The 22373-nt window shown below is 47.8% G+C and overlaps 1 protein-coding gene across 2 annotated transcripts; it reads left to right on the top strand.

Annotated features, from left to right (window-relative positions):
• Window positions 1-1194: 1194 nt before the first annotated feature.
• On the top strand, window positions 1195-21968 carry LOC144501226 (notchless protein homolog 1-like). 2 transcript variants are annotated; one of them, XM_078224676.1, is made up of 5 exons: window positions 1195-1319; window positions 6926-7080; window positions 14198-14415; window positions 18202-18278; window positions 21849-21968. In XM_078224676.1, exons 2-4 carry the CDS (start codon window positions 6931-6933, stop codon window positions 18272-18274), a joined length of 441 nt encoding a protein of 146 aa, XP_078080802.1. In that variant the 5' UTR covers window positions 1195-1319; window positions 6926-6930; the 3' UTR covers window positions 18275-18278; window positions 21849-21968. The 2 variants fall into 2 exon arrangements, with proteins under 2 accessions (XP_078080802.1, XP_078080801.1); XM_078224675.1 differs by lacking the exon at window positions 21849-21968 and adding an exon at window positions 19492-19589.
• Window positions 21969-22373: the final 405 nt, after the last annotated feature.

The raw sequence follows: 22373 nt of genomic DNA, 5'->3' as shown, positions 1-22373 counted from the left end.
ATCTTACCCAGGCCCACCCACCCCACCCTTCCTGTCCCTGTAACCCTGCACATTTACCATGACTAATCAACCCAAGCAACACATCTTGGGATGACTAAGGGGCAATTGAGCATGGCCAATACGCCTAACCAGTATGTCTTTTGAACTGTGGGAGGAAACCGGAACACCCGGAGGAAACCCACAAACTCCACACAGACAGTCACCCAAGCCGGGAATCAAACCCGGGTCCCTGGGACTGTGAGGCAGCAGTGCTAACCACTACACCACTATGTCGCCCATTTACAATTGGGGATAGGCAAGACGCCAGAATTAGATGAGTGTAGATATGTTGGGTGGGGGGTGGGGAGGGAGTTAGTGGACTGGAGGAGATTACAGACAGTGGAGTGCTGGGGCTGGAGGAGATTACAGACAAAGGGAGGGAATGGCTGGAGGAGATTAAAGTTTAAAGTTTTAAAGTTTATTTATTAGTGTCACAAGTAGGCTTACACGGCAATGAAGTTACTGTGAAAATCCCCTTGTCGCCACACTCCGGCGCCTGTTCGGGTACACTGAGGGAGAATTTAGCGTGGCCAATGCATCTAACCAACATGTGTTTCGGACAGTGGGAGGAAACCGGAGCATCTGGAGGAAACCCACGCCGACACGGGGAGAACATACAGACTCCGCACAGGCAGTGACCCAAGCCGGGAATCAAGCCCGGGTCCCTGGTGCTGTGAGACAGCAGTGCTAACCACTGTGCCACCGTGCCACCCCCAGATTACAGACATAGGGACAAGTGGGGCCGGAGGGGATTACAGACATAGGGAGGCGACGTCTGGAGGGGGTTACAGACAGAGGGGGAGTGGGGCTGGAGGGGGGTTACAGACAGAAGGAGGCATGAGACCATAGAGGGATTTAGAAAGAATAATTTTCAAACGGAGACATTATTTAACTGGGAGCTAATATAGACCAGTTAGCACAGGATGGACAGGTGAACAAAACAAACACATTGTTAAGAGATTTTGCTTCAAGAAAATCAATTTTTGGCTCTTGCAGGGGATGTTAAAGAATGTTTTCTTTCAAGAGTAAGAGCTAAAATGTAATTGAAAGCCTCTTCCTGCTGCTTGGTCCTCCCAGGCATTGGGGGCGCTGAGGGTGCACTTTGCTGGCGGGCTGAGGGTGTGGGGGAGACTCTTTCTGCCCCTGTCAGCTCGGTGTGGAGGGGGAGACACAGTTACTCCATGTGCTGCTGCTGCTGCTAAAGTTTAAAGAGCAATTCGCGCTCCGGGGGACAGCGAGAGTTTCCAAGCCCCAGATCCCCGCGGCTGCCGGATTCCCGGGTTAGTAAGCAAGGGGCTGGGGAGGGAGAAATATCTCCTTTAATGCTGGCAGTGTTTTAAATGGTCTCCTCAGTGTATCTCTGTCAGAGAGCCCTTCCTCTGGACCCTGCCATGGTCTCGGCTTCTCAGCTGCTGCTGGCTTTGGAACGCTGTGACTGTAACGATCTGAATTGTTACTGTTGCCACATTCTGATACAGTAACAATCCCCATCCCCACACCAATCCCAGTATTGCTGCCTTGCCCTTCTTTCAAACCCCCCTCAATCCTCTCTCCTCTGAGGGTGAGGATACACAAGGGAGATGCAAGACTGCTGTTGGCCCCCCCCCCACACCCTTTAGACATTTTTATAAAATTAATTTAATGGGATGGAGGCATCACTGGCTACAGTGGCCCAGTGGTTAACACCGCTGCCTCACCGTGCCAGGGACCCGGGTTCAATTCCCGGCTTGGGTCACTGATTTGATTTATTATTGTCACATGTATTAACATACAGTGGAAAGCATTGTTTCTTGCGTGCAATACAGACAAAGCATACCGTTCATAGAGAAGGAAACGAGAGAGTGTCTGTGCGGAGTCTGTACGTTCTCCCCGTGTCTGCGTGGGTTTCCTCTGGTTGCGCCAGTTTCCTCCCACAGTCTGAAAGACATGCTGGTTAGGGTTCATTGACCGTGCAAAATTCTCCCTCAGTGTACCCGAACAGGCGCCGGAGTGTGGCGACTAGGGGATTTTCACAGTAACTTCATTGCAGTGTTAATGTAAGCCTGCTTGTGACGCTAATAAATAAACTTTTAAAAAACTCTTCTGAGGATGATGGTGCACAAGGGTCACAGGACTGCAATTGCCCCCCCCCCCCACTCCCCTTCAGGTACTTGAAAAAAAATTTCATGGGATGTAGGCATTGGTGGCTAGATCAACTATTATTGCCCATTACTAATTGTCCTGGAGGTGATGGTTTAAAGTTTATTTATTATTGTCACAAGTAAGGCTTACATTAACACTGCAATGAAGTAACTGTGAAATTCCCCAAGTCGCCACACTCTGGCACCTGTTTGGGTACACTGAGGGAGAATTTAGTATAGCCAAAGCACCTAACCAGCACGTCTTTTGGACTGTGGGAGGAAACCGGAGCACCCGGAGGAAACCCACGCAGATACGGGGAGAACGTGCAGTCTCCGCACAGACAGTCACCCAAGCTGGGAATTAAACCTCGGTTCCCGGTGTAGCGAGGCAGCAGTGCTAACCACTGTTGCCCTTGCACGGGATGTGGGTGTCACTGACTAGACCAACATTCATTGGCCATTCCTAATTACCCTGGAGAAGCTGGTGGTGAGCTGCCTTCTTGAATCTCTGCGGTCCATCTGGTGTAGCTGCACCCACTGTGCTGTTGGGAGGGTGTTCCAGGATTTTGATCTGGTGACCTGGAAATATATCGGCCGTTCCTTTGCCGTCGCTGGGTCAAAATCCTGGAACTCCTTTCCTAACAGCATGGTGGGTGCACCTACACCCCAGGGACTGCAACAGTCCAAGAGGGCAGTTAGAGAAAGGCAATAAAATGCCAGTGATGATGATCACTCCATAAATGAATCAATAAAAAAAAAGCACAGAAGTGTCCATCTGCAGGAGGTTCAGGGGGGTTGCGAGGAAAACCTTTTTCACCCAGAGGGTGGTGACGATCTGGAATGTGCTGCCTGGGAGGGTGATAGAGGCGGGTTGCCCCATATCCTTTAATGGATGAGCACTTGGTACATCATAACATTCATGGCTATGGGCCTAGTGCTGATAGATAGGATTTTGATTTGATTTATTATTGCCAAAGTATTAACATACAGTGAAAAGTATTGTTCCTTGCGTGCTATACAGACAAAGCATACCATTCATGGAGAAGGAAAGGAGTGCAGAATGTAGTGTTACAGTCATAGCTCGGGTGTAGAGAAAGATCAACTTAATTCGATGTTGGTCCATTTAAAAGCCTGATGACAGCAGGGAAGAAGCTGTTCTTGAGTCGGTTGGTACGTGACCTCAGACTTTTGTATCTTTTTCCCAATGGAAGAAGGTGGAAGAGAGAATGTCCGGGGTGCGTGGGGTCCTTAATTATGCTGGCTGCCTTTCCGAGGCAGCGGGAAGTGTAGATAGAGTCAATGGATGGGAGGCTGGTTTGAGTGATGGATTGGGCTTTATTCATGACCTTTGTAGTTTCTTGGGGTCTTGGTCAGAGCAGGAGCCACACCAAGCTGTGATACAACCAGAAAGAATGCTTTCTATGGTGCATCTGTAAAAGTTGGTGAGAGTTGTAGCGGACATGCCAAATTTCCTTAGTCTTCTGAGAAAGTAGAGGCTTTGGTGGGCTTTCTTAACTATAGTGTCGGCATGGGGAGGACCAGACAGATTGTTGGTGATCTGGGCACCTAAAAACTTGAAGCTCTCGACCCTTTATACTTCACCCCCATTAATGTAGACGGGTATGGTCTCTTTTACGCTTCCTGAAGTCGATGACAGTCTCCTTCGTTTTGTTGACATTGAGGGAGAGATTATTGTTGCTGCACCAGTTCGCCAGATTCTCTGTTGTGGGACGTCAGGTGTTTCTCGCGTGGTGGTGCAGAACCGATGGGTTGAAGGGCCTTTTCTGCCCTGTATGATTCAATGTTCAGAATGTGTTAGCATCTCACTCAATTAACTCTTGGACACTGAAGAAGTAAATCACTTGGTTGAAGAAGGAGCTTGCGTGTATAAATCACAGCCTCAGGATGCTCTATTTGACCGGTGACGTACCTATGAGGAGTAGTCCCTATTATTGCTGAAAAGAGACATGTTGCTGAAGCTTTTCATCTTGCACTCATCAGGACAAATGTGAGAATATCAAATTTCAAATGATCAAAACAATTTATACTGTGGGATGAGAGTGTGCTGATTGTTTTGCAAACCAATTTTGATTAGTTAGAGGAGGTGATGGTCCAGTGGTATTATTGCTAGACTATTAAGCCAGAAACTCAGCTAATGTTCTGGGGACCCGGGTTCGAATCCCGCCACGGCAGATGGTGGAATTTGAATTCAATAAAAAATATCTGGAATTAAGAATCTACTGATGATTAAGAATCTACTGATGACCATGAAACCATTGTCGATTGTTGGGAAAACCCATCTGGTTCACTGATGTCCTTTAGGGAAGGAAATCTGCCATCCTTACCCGTCTGGTCTACATGTGACTCCAGAGATACAGCAATGTGGTTGACTCTCAACTGCCCTCGGGCAATTAGAGATGGGCAATAAATGCTGGCCAGCCAGTGACACCCATGTCCCACGAATGAATTTTTTAAAAGTGGCGGTGCTTGGAGAAAGCAGCCGGGAATTATAGGCTTTTCGAGCAATTCAGAAAAGGCACAATGCTTGAACGTTTTCCTTTTGATGCAGAGCATGGCTCCCTGTGTCTGAATGTGTGTTGCTTCTAAAGTACGTAAATGAGCCATGTTACAAGTTTGAATATCTAAAATTGGTTGTTAGTGTAGTTATCAACACACTCAGGATTGTCCAGCAAGTGCTGCCCAATTGCCAAATCCCAGCTAACAGTAGACATTTTGATTTGCATTTTGTAGGCGTGGGCTGGTTGAATACGATCTGTATTCCGCCTGTTAGAAACAATCAAAGGAGCACTTTGATCTGTCAATCGACATGCTCGGCATCGCACAGGCTTTGAAATTCATTGACATGATGACAGTAGTCACCGTTATAATGTGGGAAATATGTCAGGCAGTCCGCGCACAGCAAGATTCCACAGATTACAATGAGTGACCAGATACTCTTTCTTAGTGATGTTGGCTGAAGGACAGATATTGGCCAGAACATTGGGGAGAAGTCCCTGTTATCCTTCAGCAGCTGGGTCCTTTACTTGAGGGAGTAGATCGGGCATTGGTTTAATGTCTTGGCTGAAAGTTGGTACCTCTGACAGTGCAGCAGCCTCTCAATATTGCACTGAGAGTGTCAGCCTAGATTCTGTGCCCAAGGCTCTGGGGCGGATCTTGAACCTATAACCTTCTGACAAGAGTTGATACCCACTGATTAGGGGAAGGGATGGCGTGGGGGTGCGGTGGGGTGCATGGCACAGCATCTCTCTATTTAATAGTGCTCTAGGTATTAGTCCCTGGGGTTTTTTTTCCTGTTGATTTTCTCCTTGGGTTCATTGTGACTCTGCTCATCCAACTTCACACACAATTCTCCACCGACACCCAGTGCCACCTGTGGCCCTTTTATAGATCAGTGACTTCTATCGAATAATTGACATCAAATTAGGGCTTAATTGGAAGGTCTGTTAACTCATTCTGAACAATCTCCCCTTCCTTTGGGAGAAAAAAATGTTTTGGTGAATATTGTTTTCCACAGAGAGAGGTGGTGGTGAGCTGCCTTCCTGAACAGCTGCAGACCCTGAGGTGTGGGTACGCCCACAGTGCTGTTAGGGAGGAAATTCCAACATTTAGTCTCAGAGACAGTGATATCTTTCCAACTAAGAATGGTGAGTGTCTCGGCGGGAGCCTGCAGTTGCATCTTGTAGATGGTACACACTGCTGCCACTGTTCATCGGTGGTGGAGGGATTGAATGTTTGTGGAAGGGGTGACAATCCAGTGGGCTGCTTTGTCCTGGATGGTATCAGGCATCTTGGTTTGGTTTGATTTGATTTGATTTATTATTGTCACATGTATTAACATACAGTGAAAAGTATTGTTCAGTGTTACAGTCATAACTAGGGTGTAGAGAAAGATCAACTTAATGCAAGGTAAATCCATTCAAAAGTCTGACAGCAGCAGGGAAAAAGCTGTTCTTGAATCAGTTGGTACGTGACCTCAGACTTTAGTATCTTTTTCCTGAAGGAAGAAGGTGGAAGAGAGAATGTCCGGGATGTGTGGGGTCCTTAATTATGCTGGCTGCTTTGCTGAAGCAGCGGGAAGCGTAGACAGAGTCAATGGATGGGAGGCTGGTTTGCATGATGCATTGGGCTACATTCACGATCTTTTGTAGTTCCTTGCGGTCTTGGACAGAGCAGGAGCCATACCAAGCTGTGATACAACCTGAAAGAATGCTTTCTATGGTGCATCTGTAAAAGTTGGTGAGAGTCGTAGCTGACATATTGTTGGAGCTGCACCCATCCAGGTAAATGGGCAACATTCCATCACACTCCTGACTTGTGCCTTGTAGATGGTGGACAGGCTTTATCAGGAGCTGAGTTACTAGCTTTGACCTGCTCTTGTAACCACAGCATTTATACGGCTAGTCCAGTTCAGTTTCTTATTTTCACTAATAGGAGTTCCATTCTAAACACATTGGGAGTTTCATTGTTGATTGGTGATGTAAGCAGAGATTGTAAATACAAGATATTGAGCAGGCATTGTGTGTATTCCCAAGGTTTATTATTAATAATCGATGTAGATGAAGGATTATTGGGAAGAATCGGGTAAGCAGATTGCTTTACTCATGACAACAAAGCAAAACTCTGCTTGCCAGATATTAACTTTCCTGTTTTGGAGAGTGTTTATTTGATGTGTTTTTGGAAATAGTGTGGTGCTGGTTTCAGGAGTTTGGATATTGGATCAGCCTCTCTCCCGCTCTCTTTTCCAGCTCTTATGCAGCGTCCAGCGATGAAGGAGGACAGCCAGCGGCTGCTGATACAGTTCAAGGATGAGGGCGGCGAAATCTTGGGCACACCTTTTGATGTCCCGGTTGACATTACACCCGACAAGTTGCAGCTTGTGTGCAACGTCCTGTTGCCCAAGGTAAAACCATCTCATATTTTGATGCAGTCACACACACAGGGTACCGAGGCACTTTATACATCTCCCCACTCGTCACATCACCATTGGTGGCTGGGCCTTCAGCCATCTAGACCCAAAGTGTTAGTTGTACAATAATTCCAGAGATGTGCGGGTTAGGTTGATTGGCCATGGTAAATTGCCCCTTTGTGTCAGGGTGACTAGCAGGGTAAATATGTGGGGTTATGGTGATAGGGCCTGGGTGGGATTGTTGTCAGTGCAGGTTTGATGGGCCCAGTGGCCTCCTTCGGCTCTGTAAGGATTCTATGATTCTATAATTGTTAGGTGGATTGGCCATGCTAAATTGCCCCTTCATGTCCAAAGATGTGTTGCCATGGTAAGATGCACTTCTGCAATGTAGGGATTCTATGTTTCTTAATTGAGTATTTAACTCATTTAGAATCGCTACAGTGTAGAAGGAGGCCACTTGGCCGATTGAGTCTGCACCGACTCTCTGAAAGAGGATTTTACCCTGGCCCTTTCCCTCGCCCTATTCCTGCAACCCTATAAATTTCCCATGGCTAATCCACTAACCTACACATCTTGGGACACTAAGGGACAACTTAACGTGGCCAATCCATCTAACCCACACATCTTTGGAGTGTGGGAGGAAACCGGAGCACCCGGAGGAAACCCACGCGGACATGGGGTAATGTGCAAACTCCACACAGACAGTGACCCAAGGCCGGAATTGAACCCGGATCCTTGGCATTGTGAGGCAGCCGTGCTAACCACTGTGCCACCGTGTTTTGGTGGTACTTTAATTGGGGATTCATTTGTTTTACTATATATGGGAGCAAACTGAAACTGTGCTTGTTGGGTTTAGGAGGCGTATGTTTGTAATGTGTATCTCTGTAAATAAATGTCTATAAAGTGTGTAAAGATCAGAGTCAAGTTCTACCCTTCACCTTGCTTTCTAGAAGAGAACATGAGGGTCTGGAATCCATTTCCTTCCTAAGCCGCTCTGTCGCTTCCTCTCTGTTCACTCTCCACACTAGACAGGGTAGATGCAGGAAGGATGTTCCTGATGGTGGGGGGTCCAGAACCAGGGGTCACAGTCTGAGGATTCGGGGTAGACCATTTAGGACGGAGGTGAGGAGTCATTTCTTCACCCAAAGAGTGGTGAGCCTGTGGAATTCATTACCACAGGAAGTAGTTGATGTCAAAACATTGAATGTATTCAAGAGGCGGCTGGATATAGCACTTGGGGCAAATGGGGTCAAAGGTTATGGGGAGAAAGCAGGATTAGGCTATTGAGTTGGATGATCAGCCATGATGGTAATGAATGGCGGAGCAGGCTCGAAGGGCCGAATGGCCTCCTCCTGCTCCTATCTTCTATGTTTCTATGTTTAGAATGATCCTTTTAACTTCCTAATCTTCCATAACCATGGAGCAATGCAATGGAAACCCCTGGCCACCAACACCCTCTGGGGGCATGGTACCCGGAGGAGTCCCAGAGTGGGACTTGAACACAGAACCTCTGACCCAGACAGAGGTGGCGACTACCCCACTGTACCATGAGACTTGCTGGCTTCCCGATACCTCCTCCTCCTTCTGGGGTTCCAGTTCTCTGAAATACTTTTTGATTTGATTTGATTTATTATTGTCACACGTGTTAGTATACAGTGAAAAGTGTTATTTCTTGCGCGCTACACAGACAAAGCATACCGTTCATAGAGAAGGAAACGAGCGAGTGCAGAATGTAGTGTTACAGTCATAGCTAGGGTGTAGAGAAAGATCAACTTAATGCAAGGTAGGTCCGTTCAAAAGTCTGACGGCAGCAGGGAAGAAGCTGTTCTTGTGTCGGTTGGTACGTGACCTCAGACTATTTGTATCTGAAGAAGGTGGAAGAGAGAATGTCAGGGGTGTGTGGGGTCCTTAATTATGCTGCTGCTTTGCCGAGACAGCAGGAAGTGTAGACAGTCAATGGATGGGAGGCTGGTTTGCGTGATGGATTGGGCTACATTCACGACCTTTTGTAGTTCCTTGTAGTCTTGGGCAGAGCAGGAGTCATACCAAGCTGTGATACAACCAGAAAGAATGCTTTCTATGGTGCCTCTGGAAAAGTTGGTGAGAGTCGTAGCTGACATGTCAAATTTCCTGAGTCTTCTGAGAAAGTAGAGGCGTTGGTGGGTTTTCTTGACTATAGTGTCGGCATGGGGGGACCAGAACAGACTGTTGATGATCTGGACACCTAAAAACTTGAAGCTCTCGACCCTTTCTACTTCATCCCCGTTGATGTAGACAGGGGCATGTTCTCTACGCACCATGCAACATTGGTGTTCGAGGTGATATATGAATACGAGTTATTGGAATCATTGATTTCATTTCTTTGCTCATCGTAAAACAATAAAGATCAGAGAAGTTATGATTTGTAATTATTCAATCTTCATTGCTCATAAAAAGGCAACTAAATGAATTTGCTTTGAAGTTCAGTAATGCAGGCAAATGTGACACTAACCTTACGCAAAGCAAGATCCCACAAACAGCATTGAGATCAGTGAACAATGGATCCACACTTCTCCTGGTGGTTTTACAGCACAACATGGCCAGGTTACTGGAGAATATCAACTCTTTATCTGGTGCCGTGGGATCAGTAATATCCATCTGAACAGATAGTCTGTGCCTCAGTCAGAGTCGCTCCAAATACGGAGGAGAGAGATTAAGTTAAGCCAACATTCCCCAGAGTTGAGAAGAATGAGAATTGATCTGAATGAAACAAATAAACTTCTTCAAAAGGTTTGACAAGGGTAGTGGCAGCAAGGAACGTTTGAACCAAGGATTGTTGTCAGATATTTAGGACTGCGAAGAAATGTCTTCGCTCAAGAGGTTTGAGAATCTTTAGAATTGTCTTCCTCAGAAGGGTGTGGGTGCTCAGTTGTTGACTATATCCAAGGCTGAGATCGACAGGTTTTTGTTTGGATACTACGGGAGTTGGGGAATCTGGGGATAGTGTGGGAAGGTATTGTTGAGATTTGATTTGATTTGATTTATTATTGTCACATGTATTGGGATACAGTGAAAGCTATACAGACAAAGCATACTGTACATAGAGAAGGAAAGGAGAGAGTGCAGAATGTAGTGTTGCAGTCATTGCTAGGGTATAGAGAAAGATCAACTTAATGCGAGGTAGGTCCATTCAAAAGTCTGATGGCAGCAGGGAAGAAGCTGTTCTTGAGTCGGTTGGTACGTGACCTCAGACTTTTGTGTCCTTTTTCCCGACGGAAGAAGGTGGAAGAGCTGATACAAGATCACGCAAACCAGCCTCCCATCCATTGACTCTGTCTACACTTCCCGCTGCCTCGGAAAAGGATCCCACGCACTGCAGACATTCTCTCTTACACCTTCTTCCGTCGGGGAAAAGGCACAAAAATCTGAGGTCACATACCAACCGACTCGAGAACAGCTCCTTCCCTGCTGCCATCAGACTTTTGAATGGACTTACCTCGCATTAAGTTGATCTTTCTCTGCACCCTAGCTATGACTGTAACACTACATTCTGCATCCTCTCCTTTCCTTCTCTATGTACGGTACATTTTGTCTGCATAGCGTGCAAGAAACAATGCTTTTCACTGTGAGTACATGTGACAATAAATCAAATCAAGAAAGCCATGATCCAGCTGAAAGGCGGAACAGGTTCAAGGGGCTGAATGGCCCACTCCCACTCTAAATTTTTTATGTTCTTATACCCCTGTTTTATTGTGACCTTCAACATCCAGTGCAAGCTGGTTCAATATCTCAGTCAAAGTGCAGCATCTTTGACAGTGCAACACTCCTGCAGTCCTCTGGATTGCTGGGCAAGCTTATGTATGATGTGGAGATGCCGGCGTTGGACTGGGGTAAACACAGTAAGGAGTCTAACAACACCAGGTTAAAGCCCAACAGGTTCATTTGGTAGCAAACGCCACTAGCTTTCGGAGCGCTGCTCCTTCGTCAGATTTCCACTCCATCTGACGAAGGAGCAGCGCTCCGAAAGCTAGTGGCGTTTGCTACCAAATAAACCTGTTGGACTTTAACCTGGTGTTGTTAGACTCCTTACTAAGCTTATATAGCCAAGTTCTAAAACGGGGTCAGATTAACCTGCTGCAAAGTATAGTTCCAGTACTGAGTCGACATTTGTAACAGAGATGCTTTATACTGGGAATGAAGGGCATTAGAAACAGGAGGAGGAGGCCATTTGGCCCTTTGAGCCTGCTCTTCCATTCAATATGATCATGTCCAGTGGTCAACCTCTACACCCTTTACAAAGCCTCAATATCACCGGCCGTTTCAGTCAGCACTTTAACTTTTTTAGTCTAGTTTGTTTCATTATTAAAGTAATTACCCATCTTTTTCAAATGCCTTTCAGTTTTCTCTTAAAAGCAAGCACCTTGGGGAGGCGATGGCCCAGTGGTATTATCGCTAGACTATTAATCCAGAAACTCAGCCAATGTTCTGTGGACCCGGGTTCGAATCCCACCACGGCAGGTGGTGGAATTTGAATTCAATAAAAAATATCTGGAATTAAAAATCTACTGATGACCATGAAACCATTGTCGAATGTCGGAAAAACCCACTAATGTCCTTTCGGGAAGGAAATCTGCCGTCCTTAGCTGATCTGGCCGACGTGTGTCTCCAGAGCCACAGCAATGTCTCAACTGCCCTGGGGCAACTAGGGATGGGCAATAAATGCTGGCCCAGCCAGCGACGCCCGTGTCCCAGGAATGAATTTTTAAAAACTTTCACTCTGACTATTTCCAACATAGACAGTGAAGATATCTCAATGTAAATGTGTTAACTACACGACATATTTACAGAAATATGGTCTTCTGTTTGGAAACCACTGGATCTATCTAGTTACCCTCGCCCTCCAATGAAGTTCCATTCACATGCAAGCACAGCAGTTATTGACAAGCACTGATAGGTCAGCAGAGTTGTACGGCTTCGCTCCAGTAGCGCAACGCGAAAGGAATCTTCACAGCTCAAACTGTTTTCAAAAACAGAAACAAACTTGCTCCCACAAAGCATCACACACTTTACACCAAGGATCAGAGCTTGAGGACAACGATTTTCCTCTCCCTTTCATCCATGATGAAGAGGTCAAGTTTCAGGCCCATTTCAGGGGCAGCACGGTGGCACAGTGGTCAGTGCTGCTGCCTCACAGCTCCAGGAACCTGGGTTCGATTCCCGGCTCGGGTCACTGTCTGTGTGGAGTCTGCACGTTCTCCCCGTGTCTGCGTGGGTTTCCTCCGGGTGCCGCAGTTTCCTCCCACAGTCCGAAGATGTGCAGGTTGGGTGGATTGGTCATGCTAGATTGCCCATAGTGACCCGGGATGTGTAGGTTAGAGGGATTAGCGGGGTAAATGTGTAGGGTTATGGGGATAGGGCCTGGGGTGGGATTGTTGTCAGTGCAGGCTCGGTGGGCTGAATGGCCTCCTCCTCCTGCACTGTAGGGATTCTATGGTGTCCATGATTCCAAACCTTTCCTAAGGCTGACACAGTTTTCCTTCTGGGTTTAACTCAGTACGAAGACGTCTGGCCTCCTCTCAGCTCTTCCCCAAGGTCGCACAGTCCCCATAAAGAGGCCACTGTGCAGTTAGCCACAGCCACCATCTCGAGTCCCACCATTCTGCGATGATGGTTCCTGCTCTACCTCAGTGGGTAGCATTCCTGCCTCGGAGTCAGACATTGTGGGTTCAAGCCCACCCCAGAGACTTGAGCAGACAATCTAGGCTGGCACCCCTGAACTGTGTACAGTTTTGGTCTCCTTATTTGAAATAATTGCGTTAGACTCATTCCTAGGATGAAGAGATTTTCTTAGAAAGCAAGGATAAACAGGTTGGGCCTGTACCCATTGGAGTTGAGAAGGATGGGAGGTGATCTTATTGAAACGTACAAGATCCTGAGGGGACTTAACAGGGTGGAAGCTGGGAGGGAGGGTGTTTGCACTGGCGGAAAAGACTTGAGTGATGTGGAGATGCCGGCGTTGGACTGGGGTAAACACAGTAAGAGTTTTAACAACATCCGGTTAAAGTCCAACAGGTTTATTTGGTAGCAAATGCCATTAGCTTTCTCAGCGCTGCTCCTTCGTCAGATGGAGTGGAAATCTGCTCTCGAACAGGGCACAGAGGCACACAATCAAGTTACAGAATACTGATTAGAATGCGAATCTCTACAGCCAACCAGGTCTTAAAGATACAGACAATGTGGGTGGAGGGAGCATTAAGCACAGGTTAAAGAGATGTGTATTGTCTCCAGACAGGACAGCCAGTGAGATTCTGCAAGTCCAGGAGGCAAGCTGTGGGGGTTACTGATAGTGTGACATAAACCCAAGATCCCGGTTTAAGGTTTACGAGTAACGATTACATTACGGTCACAAGTAACGATTACATTAACACTACAATGAAGTTACTGTGAAAATCCCCAAGTGGCCACACTCCAGCGCCTGTTCGGGTACACTGAGGGAGAATTTAGCACGGCCAATGCACCCTAACCAGCACGTCTTTCAGAGAAAACCGGGGCACCCGGAGGAAACCCACGCAGACACGGGGAGAATGTGCAAACTCCACACAGACAGTGATCCAAGCTGGGAATCGAACCCGGGTCCCTGGCGCTGTGAGGCAGCAGTGCTAACCACTGTGCCGTCCCTCTCATTAGTTTGATGTGAAGCATTGCACTAGTTTGAACAACAGCAGGGGATTTATCCCTGGTGTTTTGGCTAATATTTATCCAGCAATCACTAAAAATAGATTATTTAGTCATAGTCACATTGTTGGGTGTGGGATCTGGCTGCCTGCAAATTAACTGCCAGGTTTCCTACAATGCAACCGTGACCACAAAAGTACTTAATTAGCTACAAAGCACTTTGGGATGCCCTGAGAGGTGCTACATGAATGCAGCCTTAGGTTCAGAACAAAGAAGAAAGAAAAGTACAGCACAGGAACAGGCCGTTCGTCCCTCCAAGTCTGTGCCGATCATGATGCCCCAACTAAACAAAATAAAGATCCTTCTGCCCTCACTCGGTCGGTATCTCTCTATTCCCTCCCCCTTCATGTATTTGGTCATCCTGTTATCATCCTTATTTCTGGCCTGTTATTTTCAGGATGATCCCCTGCCTTTGGCCTTCTACGTGAACGAGACGGAAATTGTCACCTCGCTGGAGAAGGCGCTGCAGGAGCAGAAGGTGGAAACGGAAAATGTGATCGACATTATTTATCAGCCGCAGGCAGTGTTTCGAGTGCGGGCTGTGACACGTTGTACCAGCTCATTGGAAGGCCACACGGAGGCTGTCATTTCTGTGGCCTTCAGCCCCACTGGAAGGCAAGTCTCTCAAAGAAAAAAAACTCCTGAAAGATTATTCCAGTCTCTCCCTTTGATGTCAGTTTAGGCTCAGTTGAGAGTCACAAGGTTCCTGGGTCAAGCCTCACTCCAGGACTTAAGCATCCCAGAATGAAGCCTGACGCTGCGGTGCAATACTGAGGGAGTGCTGCACTGTTGAATGCGGTGTTTCAGATGGGTTGATGAGAAACCAGGGCGTTATGCACCGACTCAAGTGGATGTAAAAGATCCCCTGGCATTATTTCAAACAAATGGGGCGGGCACGGTGGCACAGTGGTTAGCACTGCTGCCTCACAGCACCAGGGACCCGGGTTCGATTCCTGGCTTGGGTCACTGTCTGTGTGGATCTGTCGACGGAAACCCCTCACTTTACAGCTAAAGGCAAGTTCACTTTGAACATTTCAACATTATCCTTCCTCCTGCCACCAATCCCATTCCCTTCAGGTGACCGGCCTTCTCTCCGGCCTTGTCTTTGCGAGCATATTTCCCCTCCAAGCCACTCACCGTCCTGACTTGGAAATATGTCGCCGTTCCTTCACAGTCGCTGGGTCAAAATCCTGGAATTCCCTCCCTAACGGCATTGTGGGTCAACCCACAGCACATGGACTGCAGCGATTCAAGAAGGCAGCTCACCACCACCTTCTCAAGGGCAACTAGGGATGGGCAATAAATGCTGGCCTAGCCACCGACGCCCATGTCCCACGAATGAATACAAAAAAATACTTTTGAATCGTGGCAGCACAGTGGTTAGCACTGCTGCCTCACAGTGCCAGAGACCCAGGTTCGATTCCTGGCTTGGGTCATTGTGTGAAGTCTGCACGTTCTCCCCGTGTCTGCGTGGGTTTCCTCCGGGTGCTCCGGTTTCCTCCCACAGTCCAAAAAGACGTGTTGGTTAGATGCATTGGCCATGCTAAATTGCCCCTGAGTGTCAGGGGGATTAGCAGGCTAAATAAGTGGGGTTGCGGGGATAGGTCTTGGGTGGGATTGTTGTTGGTGCAGGCTTGATGGGCCGAATGGCCTCCTTCTGCACTGTACGGATTCCATGATTCTGTACCTGAACAGGTGTAATGTGTGGCCACTCGGGGATTTTCACAGTAACTTCATTGCAGTGTTAATGTAAGCCTACTTGTGATATAAATTCAACTTCATACTGGGGGATGAGACCAAAGGATAGTGAAATAATTTGTTAATTAATTTGCCAGCCTGGTTTGGTTGTTGGCACGCCTGTATCAGAAGGTTCTGGATTCAAGTCTCACTCTCTCTCCTTTCGGAACCCAAACTAATGGCCTCCCAGCCCCTTTTATTCAGTTAGTTTTCAGAGCCTTCCTTCGTACATTTGTCCATGACAATATTTATTGTTTTGCTGCTAACTTTGTCTGTTAACCTGCACGTTTTGATTTTGCCTTTTTGAATCTTCCACAAACACACACTCCCAGGCACGGTGGCACAGTGGTTAGCACTGCTGCCTCACAGCACCAGGGACCCTGGTTCAATTCCCAGCTTGGGTGACTGTGCAGAGTCTGCACGTTCTCCCCGTGCCTGCATGGGTTTCCTCCGGGTGCTCCGGTTTCCTCCCACAGTCCGAAAGACGTGCTGGTTAGGGTGCATTGACCGTGCTAAATTCTCCCTCAGTGTACCCGAACAGGTGCCGGAGTGGCGACTAGGGGAATTTCACAGTAACTTCATTGCAGTGTTAATGTAAGCCTTACTTGTGACTAATAAATTTTAAAAACTTTGAACTGTGACTCAGTGGGTTCCTCGCACTCTTGGCCTCTGAGTTAGAAGGTTGTGGGTTTATTGTCCTGGGGCTGTGAACATTGCTATATAAACACAAGTTCTTTTTTAATAATAGAAATCCTTAATGCTTTGCCTTCAGCTGGTGAGAGGAGTTAGAAAAATGCCATGCCACAGGCAGCAGGTGGTGCTGTTTCTCCAGTTGGGACTGTGGGCACAGTGGAGAGAAAGTGAACTTGGCGTGAAGCCATCCTGTGTCCTTATTGGGCGTGTACGATGCAGGGGAAACAGAGAGAGTCCCATCTCCCAGCGCAGACTCCGCAATGAGTCACAATACTCACCCCCACCGCTAAAAAGAGAAAAATCAGAGTTCTTCTGGTGATCATAGAATCTCTACAGTGCAGAAGGAGGCCGTTCAGCCCATCGAGCCCTGCACCGACAACAATCCCACGCAGGCCCTATCCCTGTAACCCCACATTTTTCCCTGCGACGAAGGGGCAATTTCCCCCTGACACGAAGGGGCAATTTAGCATGGCCAATCCACCTAACCCGCACATCTTTGGACTGTGGGAGGAAACCCACGCAGATGCGGGGAGAACGAGGAAAACTCCACACAGACAGGCACTCAGGGCCGGGATTGAACCCGGGCCCCTGGCGCTGTGAGGCAGCAGTGCTAACCACTGTGCCGCCCTGTGATCTTTGGTCCTATTTACTCTGCGCTGTGTTAAGTGTGACTCAAGTGAGTCGGTCAGAAGTCTGTGGGTTTAAGACCCACTCTGGAGACTTGAGGCGTTCTCCAGGCCAACACCTCAGAGTGCAGTACTGAGGGTGTGCTGCATTGCCAGCGCTGCCTTTCAGATGAGATGTTAAACGGAGGCCCCATCTGCCCCCTCTGGTGGATCCCACAGAGTTATTGCGAAGAAGAATAGGGGAGATATCGACGGCATTCTGGCCAATGTTTATCCCTCCACCAGCACCCAAACAACAAGGGAATTGTAACCCTTGAGCGGTCGCCCAAACCCAGTGGCAGTTCTGTACAGAAACTCCAAAACGTTACCTGGTCATTTTTTTGTGTGGGATCTTGCTGTGCACAAATTCGATGCTGTGCTTCCTACAAAGCAACAGCCACAACACAAAAAAAAATAGTACCGTGTTGTCCTAAAGCATTTTGAGACATTCTGAGGTCATGGAAGGTGCTTTGTAAATGCAAGTTCTTCTTTATGTTCAACACTGCCACCCACTGTGTGGCACAGTGGTTAGCACTGCCGCCTCACAGCGCCAGGGACCTGGGTTCAATTCTGGACTTGGGTAACTGCGGATGTGGTGTTTGCACGTTCTCCCCGTGTCTGTGTGGGTTTCCTCCGGTTTCCTCCCACAGTCCAAAGATGTGTGGGTTAGGTTGATTGGCCATGCTCAATTTTCCCTTAGTGCCAGGGGGACTAGCAGGGTAAATACGTGGAGATATATGGGGAGAGAGGGTTTGGGTGGGATTGTTGTCGGTGCAATCTCGATGGGCCGAATGTCCTCCTCCTGCGCTGTAGAGATTCTACGACTGGCTTGGCTCTCTGTTCTGCCGTCAGTTAATAACCATGAAAAGATGTAATAATGTTGGGTCGGGCTTCTTTGAACATTGCTACTCATTATGTGTATCTAATTCCACTGCTTTATAATGGGGGCATCAACCTATTTAAAATGGTGGACAGGGTTAATCCTGTCCACACCACTCTTTGAAAAGCCTCATTTCAAGGTCTTTATGGTCCTGCTCTGAGCAATTGCAAATTAAGCTTCCTCTTAACTCCCTCCGTTTCTGTGCCTACTCTCTGATTATCTGTCTCGCTTTAATTGACGGAATGTTTATAGCAGCGAACGAAATGAGATCGGGCCCTTGCCACCATTAACTAACCAAAACAAACTCTCAAAAAATTACCGTGAATGAGATCATTGAGTAATGTGTGTTTTTCGTTAATAAATCAAAGGCGGCGGAGGAGTCGGGAGTTAACCTGTCTGAAAGAAGTTGTAATTTCTTTTCCTCAGGTCACCGGCACTGGGTATTGAGCATATCCTGGTCCCCAGATGGGAAGAAGTTGGCTTCTGGGTGCAAGAATAGTCAGGTATTTAATCCATTGAAAAAAAACTCCTCTTCAAGGTTTGTCTATATTTGATTTGATTTATTATTGTCACATATATTGGGATATAGCGAAAAATATTGTTTCTTGTGCGCTATACAGACAAAGCATACCGTACATAGTTTTAGGATGGCACGGTGGCACAGTGGTTAGCACTGCTGCCTCACAGCGCCAGGGACCCGGGTTCGATTCCGACCTCGGGTGACTGTGTGGAGTTCTCCCCGTGCCTGCGTGTGTTTCCTCCGGGTGCTCCGGATTCCTCCCACAGCCGAAAGATGTGTAGGTTAGGTTGATAGGCCATGCTAAATTGCCTCTTAGTGTCCCAAGATGTGTAGGTTAGGGGGATTAGCAGGGTAAATATGTGGGTTGCGGGGATGGGCCTGTGTGAGATGCTCTGTCGGCGCAGACTCGATGGGCTGAATGGCCTCCTTGTGCACTGCAGGAATTCTATGATTCTATTCTATGAGAAGGAAAGGAGAGGGTGCAGATTGTGCTGTTACTGTCATAGCTGGGGTGTCGAGAAAGATCAGCTTAATATAAGGTTGGGCGGCATGGTAGCACAGTGGTCAGCACTGCTGCTTCACAGCTCCAGGGACCTGGGTTCAATTCCCGGCTTGGGTTACTGTCTGTGTGGAGTTTGCACATTCTCCTTGTGTCTGCGTGGGTTTCCTCCGGGTGCTCCGGTTTCCTCCCACAGTCCAAAGATGTGCGGGTTAGGTTGATTGGCAATGCTAAAATTGCCCCTTAGTGTCCTGAGATGCATAGGTTAGAGGGATTAGTGGGTAAAATATATGTGGGTAGGGCCTGGGTGGGATTGTGGTCGGTGCAGACTCGACGGGCCGAATGGCCTCTTTCTGTACTGGAGGGTTTCTATGATTTCTATGATTTAATTAACCATTTTACTCTCAAACTGCCGTTTGCCATTTCCATTGCAATGGCAGGCGGAGAAAATGCTGTTAAAATAAGAAGATTGAAAAAGAAAGGTTATGCATTTTAACAAACTGCCGCTACCTTTCACGTTTCACCCGAGCACCTTGCTTGTCTCAGGAAAGCGTGTTGACTTGTCGAGTCTGGCCTGAATACACAAACTGGAGTCTGGGGAGAGATTTATGGCAGGTCAGTTTTGGAAGCGTCGACAAGTGCATGGACTTTCTTTCTTGTCTCTGGGTAAAGTTGCACTTTGCCTGTTTAATTTCAGATATTCCTGTGGGACCCCAGCACTGGCAAGCAAATGGGAAAGGTCCTGGCAGGGCACTCGAAGTGGATTACGTATCTCTGCTGGAAACCGCTGCATATGTGAGTGAATAATTCATAACATCTCCTGGCCAACAACCAAATGTAGTCGTCCTGTTAGCAAGGGTTTTAATTTGAGTAGCCAGCGGGACCAGTGGATCTTCTGCAGACTGTGTTCGGCACTGAGACTCAGTGATATTCCCTTGGTGCTGCACTGGGAACGACAGCACAGACTCCTGTGCTCAAAGTCCTTCTGACTCAGGTGACAGTGAGATCAACTGAAACTTTGAATGGACCCCAATAGAATCCTGACAGTGCAGAAGGAGGCCATTTGGCCCATCATCACAGGCCATCTTACACAGGCCCACCACTCACCCTATCCCCAAAACCCCATGCATTTACCTGCCAATCCCCCTAACCTACACACCTTGAGACACCGAGGGGCAATTTAGCCTGGCCAATCCACCTAACCTACACATCTTGGGACACCAAGGGGAAATTTAGAATGACTCATCCACCTAACCCGCACATCTTTGGACTGTGGGAGGAAACCGGAGCATCTGGAAGAAACCCGCGCAGACATGGGGAGAACGTGCAGACTCCACACATACACTGACCCGAGGCCAGAATTGAACCTGGGTCCCTGGCGCTGTGAGACAGCAGTACTAACCACTGTGCTGCCGTGCCACCCCAAAGTGGGTGACTGCTGTTAATAGGAGCCAAGCTGGTTGGTGAAGCTGAAGCCAAGGCATGGAGCTTTTCTTTATCGAGAGTGTTTATTGACTTGTTCAGTCTCATGGCTGTCCTCCCACTCAACCCAGTGTCCCAGCCATCCCCATAAAACAAATGGTCAAAGCGAATTAACTAATGGACGGGGCGGATAGCCCCTCCCCTATTTATACTCTTGCATCAATCAAAAGTCAATAAATTCAACTAATGAAGGAGGGTGTCAGCTCCCAACCCCCCAAAAAGATGTACAGGTTAGGTGGATTGGCTATGCTAAATTGCCCCATGGTGTCCCAAGATGTGTAGGCTAGGAGGATTGGCCATGCTAAGTTGCCTCTTGGTGTTCAAAGATGTACAGGTTAGGTGGATTGACCGTGCTAAGTTGCCTCTTGGCGTCCCAAGATGTGTAGGTTGAGGAGATTAGCTGGGTAAAGGCAAAACAAATTAACAAAAATCAAAATTTCAGAAGAAAATGTACAAAATCAAACTAAAATATCATTCCGGGGGTGATGAGATCCTGGACGCCTCCTCCCCTTTTTGTGCTCAAAGACAATTCATAACCATGTCCCGTTTCCCTCCACAGTGATATTGATATGACATTAACAATTGCTTCTGAGAAGCAGGGATTTTGGGAAGAGATTCCTTGCCTTCCATCTGCTGTTGTGCATCAGGGATAATGCATTATACAGTGGGAGCAGAAAGTGGGTGGGAACTAATGGAGGATACCGAGCACTCTGTGGGGAGAGTTATTGATGGTTTATCTATCAGTGCTTCACTGACCTGTGTTCATGGCCTGTTTTTTTAAGCATTCAAAGTGGGATTCAATCCTATCCCACATCTTATATTCTATTATTACCAGACATTGCCTAGAGGTGTCTACATTATATAGAACATAGAATCCCTATAGTGCAGAAGGAGGCCATTCAGCCCATCGGGCCTGCACTGACTCTCTGACAGAGAATCCCACCCAGGCTCTATCCCCATAACCCCGCATATGTACCCCACTAATCCTCTAACCCGCACATCTTTGGACTGTGGGAGGAAACCGGAACACCCGGGGGAAACCCACGCAGACATGGGGAGAATGTGCAAACTCCACACAGACAGTGACCTAAGGCGGGAATCGAATATAAAGTAAAGTAAAGTTTATTTATTAGTGTCACAAGTAGGCTTACATTAACACCGCAATGAAGTTACTGTGAAATTCCCCTCGTCGCCACACTCCGGCGCCTGTTCGGGTTACACTGAGGGAGAATTTAGCACGGCCAATGCACCTAACCAGCACATGTCTCGGACTGTGGGAGGAATCCGGAGCACCCGGAGGAAACCCACGCAGACACGGGGAGAACGTGCAGACTCCACACAGACAGTGACCCAAGCTGGGAATTGAACCCGGGTCCCTGGCGCTGTGAAGCAGCAGTGCTAACCACTGTGCCACTCTGTGGTCAGAGTGGATTGGTCTTCAGAATGGGATAAAGTCACGGTGTGCCCAATGCTGAGAGCCCTGAACTTCCTCTTTCTCATTCACCGCGAGGAATGTTTATTTGTCTCCGGTTGGAATTTGGTTCTTTAATCTTTTTTCTCCCACGTGTCTAGAAATCCGCAGTGCCGTTACCTGGCCAGTGCATCGAAAGACGGCAGTGTCCGGATATGGGACACGGTGCTGGGACGTTGCGATAAGATCCTGACCGGGCACACACAGTCAGTGACCTGTGTGAAATGGGGTGGTGACGGTCTCATCTTTTCCTCGTCGCAGGACCGGACAATAAAAGTGTGGCGGGCCCAAGATGTGAGTGGGTTTACTTTTTAAAGCGGCAACTCTGAACAGTGGGACACCCTGTCGGTGTGTGTCTGTGTGTCTGTCTGTGTGTGTGCCTGTCTGTGTGTGTCTGTCTGTGTGTGTGTGCCTGTCTGTCTGTGTGTGCCTGTCTGTCTGTGTGCATATCAGTGTGTCTTTGTCTGTGTGTGCGCGCCTGCTGGCGGCTGGTGACCCATTGTACAATTGCCAGAGTTCAATATGAGAATAAGCTATCGACTGGATGCATTGGGGTCCTGCAGCATAACCTGTGCAGCAATAAGGAGTGGCAGTAAACCACTGGAAGGGACGGAATCAGACTTTCA

Source organism: Mustelus asterias, chromosome 12, assembly GCF_964213995.1.
Source record: "Mustelus asterias chromosome 12, sMusAst1.hap1.1, whole genome shotgun sequence".
Classification (NCBI taxonomy): Eukaryota; Metazoa; Chordata; class Chondrichthyes; order Carcharhiniformes; family Triakidae; genus Mustelus; species Mustelus asterias.
This window is presented reverse-complemented; position numbering and strand designations above follow the sequence as displayed.

Excerpts from the sequence above, each read along its gene's own strand:
- LOC144501226 (XM_078224676.1), top strand. The coding sequence starts at position 6,931 with ATGCAGCGTCCAGCGATGAAGGAGGACAGCCAGCGGCTGCTGATACAG. Across the intron at positions 7,081-14,197 it reads GCAACGTCCTGTTGCCCAAG|GATGATCCCCTGCCTTTGGC; the intron begins GTAAAACCATCT and ends TGTTATTTTCAG. Across the intron at positions 14,416-18,201 it reads GCCTTCAGCCCCACTGGAAG|GTCACCGGCACTGGGTATTG; the intron begins GCAAGTCTCTCA and ends TCTTTTCCTCAG.